Source organism: Mustela erminea, chromosome 1 (assembly GCF_009829155.1).
Source record: "Mustela erminea isolate mMusErm1 chromosome 1, mMusErm1.Pri, whole genome shotgun sequence".
NCBI lineage: Eukaryota > Metazoa > Chordata > Mammalia > Carnivora > Mustelidae > Mustela > Mustela erminea.
Window position 1 is genome coordinate 114,044,217 of NC_045614.1, and position 9,064 is coordinate 114,053,280.

Genomic DNA, 9,064 nt, shown 5'->3' on the forward strand with positions numbered 1-9,064 from the left:
GCTTCTCATGGACTCTTTCCCGAGTCCCAGTGGTAGGGGACTGCAAGGAAAGAACAAGTAATAGCTATGTGTCGGAAAAGTGAAGAAACCTCCAGCTGGGGACATCTGCCCCAACTAGCTTGGGCTCTGCTGGCCAGATGCTCTGGTGGTGGGACCTTGTGCCACCACCACCACCAGCAACCCTGCTCATGAATAGTGACAGCCTTGCCACCATTTGGGCATCTGTAGCTCCCTATGGAGGGAGCCAAAGAAGTTTGAGGAAGAGCAGAAGAGAGGAGGAACCCAGAAAATGTTTAGTAAACCCTACCGTTAATCTCTTGCGCTTGAAATAGAAGGCAGTAGCATAAAGGAAAGAAGGGAAAAGAAATGGTTGCTAGAAAGAAAAGATTTTGTGTGAATTCTAATTAATTTGCTCTCATCTTTGTGCTTTTCTGAACCTGGGGTGTCCAGCAAATCATGTCACAGCTCCCATGGACAACAACGCCTTGAAATCTGTATATCTCTCAGACAGCTAGTGGGAGAGATGGGCCAAAAGACGAACACTTGCAACATCATAAGGCAAGTGCTAGAAGGGGAATTTTCCAGTTCATACGGGGGCGTTTGTGTTATTCCCAAGTAAAGCAGATGCCATTTTCAAATGGGCTTTCCTTGGCCTCGTGTTCTTTCCTTTGCATGATTAAGGGCCCATCCACTTTGATTGCAACACAGTTAAAGGTAATTTGGGATATGTTAACATCTAAGTGCTTAAGGATGAATGAGTCATATGTCAAGCTGTGACAAAATGCTTCACTCTTGAAGTAAGAGATGCCTGATTCTGGCACATTATTAATTTCTAAAGCTTAATTCCAGGATAACTAGATTCGGGAGATTAACCCCTGTTTCAGTATAATTCCTTGTAATAGGTTTTGAACGCTTCACTCCTCTCTCCCTGCTTTCACAAGTTGTCTAATAGACTTAAAATACCCTTTTTACTGTGGGAATGAGAAGCTTCTCCAAGAAGACTCTCAATCCAAGATTTTTGGTATTGTAATATAACGCTGGGAAGAGCCAATGCTTTCTGCAAAGGGTTTTATTGGGAGTGAGTCAATCAAGAAAGTATGCCAGGAACTTGGATCCTGAGGAGCCAGGCAGGCGGCACATACAGGAGGAGTGAAGGGGGCTGATGGCATGTAGGAGCAAGGACCAACTGTGGGAGGCTTAGGCCATCATCCAGGTCTGGTCTGAAACTGCACGGAAGGACTGACTTGAAAACAAGGTGTTTGCCAGGGCTCTGAGGCAGGGATTTGGAAACATAGGGGAGTTTGGCTGGTTTCTAGAGGCAAGAGAAGCTCCAGAATGGAGTTTGCAGCTAGGCATTTGCCTAGGTGTTCCAGAGGATGATGACTGTGACCACGGAGGTGGCCATGAAGAGCAGGTAGAGGCGGAAGAGCAGGGTGTCCATCATGTGGCTGAACTGCACCCACAGGTCGACCAAGGGCTGTCTCTGAGCCTCTTGTTCCTCCTGGGCCCTTGACTGAGGGCTCCCAATTAACTCTGCCTCTCTGGGATCTGCCACCTTCCCCACCAACTCCACAGGCTCCTTCATGCCTACAGAGAAACAGAGACTCAGCCATGGGCCATGAAGTGCACCTGGGGAGGAGGGGGCCAGGGAAGGAGACAAAGCAGGGAGTGGAGGTGTGGGAAGAGGAAGTGGGGGCAGTGCTGACTCCCTTACCAGGCAGGTGGTTGGGGGTGGGGCCCAGGCCCTTATTTCCCTTCTGGGGCACAGTGGGGCTGCATTTCCTTGGGCTGGCCCAGTACAGAAGCAGAGAGTGGAGCCACTGAGGCATGGGTGGGGGCTGGGTGGTGGCCAGGTGCAGCAGGTAGGTGATGAAGATGGTCTCTAGCAGGCTGACCACCATTAGGGACAGACACAGGGCAAAGTACACACCTGGAGGGAAGATGGGGATGCCATGAGGGCCGGAGGTACCTCCCAGGACTTTGTGTTTCCTCTTTCCCAAAGGGTCCTTTCCAGGATCTCTTTTCACTCTGACCCGGTTCCACTGGTCCATGTCCCCAGCCCACTCCCCAACCTTGCTTTTAGTCTCCTGATGGAGGGAGGGGCCATACTGATGAGGGGTGTGCCAGTCGCTGGGAGTAAGTCATTCATCATGAGCAGGAAGACGTTGTAGCCCAGCAGAAGTGTCATCTTGAATGGGGCACGATTCTCGCTTTCTGCCGGCAGATAGAAGCTGAGGGCATCAATGGCAACCAGAAAGCCACTGGGCACCAGGAGGTTTATGACATAGAGTCTGGGCCTGCGCCTGATGGCCACCTGGGGGAAGGAAAGAGGGCAGCAAGTGAGGAATAGGCTGGGAGACTGCCGACCCAGTTAAGAGCAAGAGTTGAGATATGTCCCAGACCAAACTGTCTAGGAAGGAAATTTATCTCAAGTCCCTCTTTCCAACGAAGTCATCTTAATCACCATAGTCTGCCTTTCCAAGATTTGACTCTGCCATGCTGCTTACCACTGAAATGTATCTCATTTCTTGCTGACCCAAGGTGTCAACTTTCTCCACTTCCATTTTTAGCCCTACCAATGTAGGGCTCTTGGCAGGACTGTGCAACCAAATTCTTAGGTATCATGTGTATTTTTTCCTTGTATTTCTGCTTCTTTCCTCATCAAGGTCAAATCTCTAGTGACTTTGATGGTCTGCTTGCTTTCCTCATCAAGGTCTAATCTCTAGTGACTTTGCTTGTGGCCATTCAAGACCAGTGGAAAGGAAAGTAAGACAGTGGCAGATAATTTTGGGGTCACTAGGATTTGGAAGCATAATATCCCATAGATAGTGTTTCATAACTTTTCCAGGATCTCTTTTTAAAAATAAACATAAAATTATGCTGAGTGAAATAAGTCAAGCAGAGAGAGTCAATTATCATATGGTTTCACTTACTTGTAGAGCATAAGGAATAACACAGAGGACATGGGGAGATGGAGAGGAGAAGGGAGTTGGGGGAAATTGGAGGGGAAGGTGAACCATGAGAGATTGTGGACTCTGAAAAACAATCTGAGGGTTTTGGAGGGGCAAGGGGTGGGAGGTTGGGTGAGCCTGGTGGTGGGTATTATGGAGGGCAGGTATTTCATGGAGCACTGGGTGTGGTGCACAAACAATGAATTCTGGAACACTGAAAAGAAATAAAAAAGAAATAAAAAAATAAAAAAAATAAAATGTCAAAGATTTAAAAATATATATAAACATGAAAATTTTGCCTTCTAAAGAGTTCTGATAGTCATGGGAGTTGGGAAGCTCACTTTCACTAGGAGTCACTTCCATGGGAGCTTCCCCCCCACCCCCAGGAGGATTTATTCAATCAATATTCACTGCATTCCAGGTACTGCGTTCCAGGTGATGGGGGTTTATCAGTGAAAAAAAAAAATGATAAAAAATCTCCAGCCTTATGGAGCTTACTTTCTAGTGGGAGGGCTTATGTTCTGGTAGGGGACATAAGCTATGAATCTTAGAGGAGATCACAACCACAGTCCCTGAGCTCACATGGAAAATGATTTGGTCATACTGGTTGGTGCCCACAGTCATCTTCATCATTCTCTGGTGGATACCCAGAAGTACCCACTCCCCCTTGCTCCGGATGAGGTTCTGTGATGTGTTCGAAATCTCCTGCACTTTCTTCTCCATGCCCAGGACCACATTCTCCACTGCAAAGGAGACCCAGACAACTCAGCCTCCCAAATGCTCCCAATCCCCTTTCCCAGACTATTGAATTCCTTACTGCTCAACTCCCACACCCCTTTCAGTGAGATCCCTTCACTGTTCTTCTTTCTCAAAATCTTTTCTCTGGGGGCGTGTTGGTGACCTAGTTGGTTAAAGCTTCTGCCTTCAGCTCAGGTCATGATCTCAGGGTCCTGGGATTCAGCCCTGCATCAGGCTCCGCAGGCCATCTGCTTCTCCCTCTGCCCCTCACCCTGGTTGTGCTCTCTCTCTCTCTCAAATAAATAAAATCTCTCTCTCTCTTTTTTTTTTAAAAGGTCTTTAAAAAAAAAAACCCTCTCTCTGCCTCTCAGTAGACTACTACAAAGAGCCTTACTCACCTGTATAGATGAATGAGCTGAAGGTGAGCGTGCAGTTCTGTTCATCAAAGGGGAAATAGAAGATGTCCAGGTTGCAGATGCTGACCACCTTCATCGGCTTGTCATATTTGATGAGACCTTCACTGTTGACATAAGCCATGAGACCTGTAGCTGTCTGATCCACATCCATGCTGTATGTGAGAAGGATGGGAAGGTGGACAGTGTGGGTTCCCTGTCAGTCGTGGCCTTCTTTCTCAGGCCATGTCATTCCTGCGATCCAAACCCACTCATTTGACTTCCCCTTTCTACCTATAGCTATGTTCTGGGGGGTTTTGGAAGTTCAGTTCAGACATTGCTTTTTCTAAACTGAGTCTTTGTGTGCCCCCTATTGGTTATATCATTCCTTTCCTTGGAAAGAGGGTTTCCTTCTTGCTTTTTTTCAACCCTGATACTCACAACTCCTCGATGAAGATATCTGGAAGCCAAAGATACTCAGCTGCTATGCTGATCTTCCTGATGCCCCCACATTCCTCTGGGTTCCACCTGATGAATGGATTGTACCAGATCTATAGGAAACCGTGGTGTGGGACAAATGGGGTGGGAACTAGTTTTAGTCACACTCTGTCTCCTGCACTTTTCATTTCTTTTTTCTCTCATTTCCTCACTCTCTTACCCCCTCCCTGGTGACAGCTATCACTATGTCATTAACAACGTCTCTCTTCTACTTCTCCCTCAATGCTCTCAAGGGAGACCTTGAGCTTAGCTTTGGAGTCTGTGGGATGCAGCCACTTAAATATTGTCTTCCATGACCTTGGTTTATGCTACTTTCTTTCTGTGCCCCATCTCTGCACTCCAAAACTGGCAGGATAATCAGGAAGTTTTGTGTTTTCATTTGGTAGCCTGACTCTGTTTGAACTTATCTAATTTGTGAGTTTTCTCAGCTTTATCCATTGTAATCTGTGCCCAGGAGTGGAAAAAGGGAGGTAAAGGGGAAACAGTAAAAGGGAAACAGTCTATCATACCACGTTTAGCCACAGGAAAGATGTCATCAGTTGAAGCTGTGCATCCTGAAAAAAAAAATTTTCATCTGGAGTCATTGCCTCCATGAAGTCAAGTCCAATGCCACCACCTGCCTCCTACTCATTTCCAAGGCTGTTCTAGGTGGCAATTATGATTTTTAATCATAAACCACTGAAAAATGTAGGTCAAATCATCCAGGGTATAAGGAAAATTTAAGTGAAAATAAAAAGCATGAAAGTCCATTGGGGTTATGTTTCTTACGGAGTAGTCCAAAAAGGGACAGATTTTACCTGCCATGACGTCACTGAAGCATCCCTGTCATGCCTTCCCACCCCAAAGAATGAAATTTTCATTTTATAAAATTCAAGCAGGGAACCCACTGCTTACCACTGCTCAGCCCATTGCAGTGTTGAGTCAGGACTTACCACTTCCACAATGGCAGACATAGTGAAGGAGATGTTGACTTGAGTGGGGATGCTGTAGTTGACGACTGGACGGAAGGCCTTTCTGTCAAACACTGCTTGGAAGGCAGCAGGATCCACCCCGTACCGGTCAAAGCCTGAACAATTGATGGTGAAAGTGTCTCCTCTTCCTGCAGAGAGCAGAGACCTTGTGAGAAGAGTGCCAGGACTGGGGGAATGGCAGGTGTTTCTGCACAAAGAGAAAACGGGACATGGGAGAAGCATGTAAGCTCCTCCTACCTGGGCCACAAGTGTGGCCTGGGCTGGTAGGCAAATGGTGGAAGTTCATGAGGTGAGCTGAGTCAGGGCTCTATCCTCAATTCCATTGTTTGTGTCCCCATGCAAAACTTGTCCAAACATGTAGGCAAACTCAGCCTTGACCACCACTTTACAGTGTCCTGAATCTCACCACAAACGTTTTCACCTTCACTCAGTGTCCTTACATTACTCATTTCTGTCCTTGATACACCTGGGTGACATCAGTGATAATTTTTGCAATCACAGTTCTCCTTGCCCTATTAATACAACATAGATGATAATCAATTAATGACGAAGGCAATCAGGTAGGGAGTGTGAGGTATGTGGAACCTTAAGGAAGGATCTCAGTTTTTCAAGTTAATAAGAATTTACTGTGTCTCTACTATGTGCTGTAATTGTTCTCTTATAAACCAGAGTGGTTCTCACCACTGAGACTATCTTAAAAAGAGTTCTTTGATACCCATCTTATACCTACCCCTTTTCTAGTCATACCTTGTGATGCAGAATAGAGAATTGTGTGGTAACAACTTCTGGTAGAGTCTATTCAGATAGATCTTTGATATTATACTAACCCTCATTGTTCATTTTTGATAATGAATGAGAAAAACAATCTACACTGAAAAAAATTTTGCTGAAAATGTTTCCCTTTTTCATGACAGGTCTTCTCATCATCTTCTTCTCTTTAGCCTTTTCTCTGTTCCATTTAATTTACTTCAAGAGGGCTGTAAAAAAATTGTCTTCTTTTTAACATTAGTTGACACCCAGAAACATGCAGTTAGGTTATATGCCTGGAAAGAGAAAGACATGGGGAAAGAGAAGAGGCCAAGAGAAGCACAAGGAGAGAAAGATCTTACAAAAAGGTACAAAGCTGCCAGTGTTCTGAGTTTTCATGTTTACCAAAATGAACATTCAGGTGTTGACTATCTAGGAATAATAAAAATTAGCCTGGTTTGTTTGTTTCTCAGAAGCTATATGTTTGCTTTGTTTTTGCTCTGGTCCCTTCTTACCTTGAAGCAGCACATGGACAATGAGGCAGAGGAAGCCTCCATTCTCATGGAGCCCACCTCTTCCCATCTTCTTCTCTTTGGCTCTTCTCTGAGATAATGTTGATCTCTGGGGACTTAGTGATGATGTTGATCTTAAAAGACCATAGGCCACACCTTGAACCCTAGCTTTGAATAATACATGTATCAGGTGGCATTAGCCACGTCTCTAACAAGCACCCCTGGTGACACGAGAATGTCACAGAGGACTACCCCACCCTGTGCCCTAGCTGAGCCTGAATCTCATCTCCAAAAGTAATCTGGCAAATCAGTTTGGAGAGGAGGAAGAAAAAATATTTGGTTACTAGGGCAGGGCTAATGGTCTCCTCATACTTAGAGTCAGTCTGGCATATAATGCATCATAGAAAAGGCTCATGATAATTGCCCGAGCTTTCAAGGGGCATTTTAACCTTGCTACCATCTTTCAAAAAAACTGGGGGCCTCCTTTTTGTAATCAACTTCTGACTCTGAAGTTTTAAATATGACTTCAGCACTGGAAAATCTTTTGGTTTTGTGAGTCCGTTGAAAGTGCCCCAGGTCTACTGGTTGGAGGGAGTGATCAGTGGGGTAGATGGAGGCAATGCAGTGTTTAGTAGAAGTTGACTGATGAGAACATGAGTGAACAGCTTGAAATTAATGTTGTTTTGGCCCTGCCTATGTTTATAAGAAATTAGTTAATTGTAATCATATTAAAAATTGGGAAATCTCATGAAAAAAATGTATTTCTGGCTTCATTTGAAAAAATAAGATCAAGCAATACTGGGCTCACATTTTTCCTTGACAACAATCTGCCAAAGTTAATGGTCACGCCCTTTGGATGGAACATTCTCTCTAGATCAGCACAGTCTGTCACCAACTATTGATTATTCCTGACCAGCTGCTCTCATTTATGTTACCTCCTTGGTCTCTTTTAGGCATTTGAATTTGCCTTTGAGAGTAAAGATTTATTTTCTTGCATAATTTTAAAAGAGCTTTGGGAAATAATTTCAAAATACCCTGCCATGCTTAGGTGATTATAGGTCTGATCAGATGTAGCATGTACAATTATTATTTTTTAAAAGATTTTGTTTATTTATTTAGCTAGTTTATTTGTTTGTTTCATGATCAAGCAGGGGGAGAGGCGGAGGAAGAGGGAGGAAAAGAGAATCTCAAGCACGTTCTGCACTGACCACACAGCTGGACTTGGGGCTCAATCTCCTGACCTTGAAATCATGACCCCGAGATCATGACCTGGGTCAAAATCAAGAGTCGGGCACTCAACTGACTGAGCCATCCAGGCCCCTGTAGCATGTACAACTATTTGATTAATGGTGGAAACCAGACATGGTATGGTTAAGTAGAGCAAAGTCATCACTGGGGTTTAACTTTTTTTTTTTTTTTAAAGATTTAATTTATTTATTTGACAGATAGAAATCACAAGCAGGCAGGGCGGGGAGGTGGGACTCGATCCCAGGACCCTGAGATCATGACGTGAGCCTAAGGCAGAGGCTTAACCCACTAAACCACCCAGGTGCCCTAAGGGTTTAACTTGTTTTATACTAGAATTAGTTGCATTAGGAAAGGCTCCAGAGAGGGTAATGAATGGCTTAGAGAACAAAGGGAGAGCAATTGAAGGGGTGCCTGGGTGGCTCAGTCAGTTAAGTATATGCCTTCAGCTCAGGTCATGATCCCAGGGTCCCTGCTGAGCAGGGAGCCTGCTTCTCCCTCTCTCTCTCTGCTTCTGCCCTCTCTCTGTCAAATAAATAAATAAAATCTAAAAAAGGGCTGGGGGAGAACAATTGCTTCAGTGAAGAAATTTTACAGACTGAGCTGGAATAATGCAGTAACAAGGGTTTCCTTCTTTCTCATATTGGCGTTTTATGTGGTTAGAGATAATGTTGGTGTGGTACCTTTCCCATTCTAAGCAATTAGTGAATTGAAGCAGAAGTAAAAGTACAAACGGCAATAATAGTAGCTGTCATTATTATTCTGGCTCTCTTGAGATTGCTCAGTTGCTTCAGCCTGAATGGAATCTTCTGGACTTAAAGTGTCTAGGTTAACTGCAGCAATCCTGATTGCCGTGAGCATTAGTCTTTTCTCCCAGTCTTGCTCAGCTTTTGGTTACTATAAGGGTCATCCCTCACTCTCTCCAGCAGCCCCCTATATCATTTGAGAATCCCTTCTCCTCTGGGGAGGTTTTGTTTTGTTTTTAAGGTGACTTACTTACTTACTTACTT

At 44.7% G+C, this 9,064-nt stretch overlaps 1 protein-coding gene across 1 annotated transcript; it reads right to left on the reverse strand.

The window, feature by feature from the left end:
- Positions 1–1,058: 1,058 nt before the first annotated feature.
- Positions 1,059–5,772, reverse strand: LOC116588295 (5-hydroxytryptamine receptor 3C-like). The gene is made up of 8 exons (XM_032339192.1): positions 5,512–5,772; positions 5,089–5,133; positions 4,523–4,632; positions 4,088–4,257; positions 3,534–3,694; positions 2,110–2,314; positions 1,715–1,930; positions 1,059–1,587 (listed from the first exon to the last, which is right to left on the reverse strand). The coding sequence occupies exons 1-8, from the start codon at positions 5,770–5,772 to the stop codon at positions 1,361–1,363; spliced, it is 1,395 nt and encodes a 464-aa protein (XP_032195083.1). The 3' UTR covers positions 1,059–1,360.
- Positions 5,773–9,064: the final 3,292 nt, after the last annotated feature.

What these genes read in the sequence shown, in the direction of transcription:
- LOC116588295 (XM_032339192.1), bottom strand. Translation starts at nt 5,772, where the DNA reads ATGCTTCTCCCATGTCCCGTTTTCTCTTTGTGCAGAAACACCTGCCAT. An exon ending in ATGACCAAATCATTTTCCAT is followed by an intron (nt 2,315 to 3,533) that starts GTGAGCTCAGGG and finishes TCCTTCCCCCAG; the next exon opens with GTGGCCATCAGGCGCAGGCC. An exon ending in CACCCCCAACCACCTGCCTG is followed by an intron (nt 1,588 to 1,714) that starts GTAAGGGAGTCA and finishes GTTTCTCTGTAG; the next exon opens with GCATGAAGGAGCCTGTGGAG.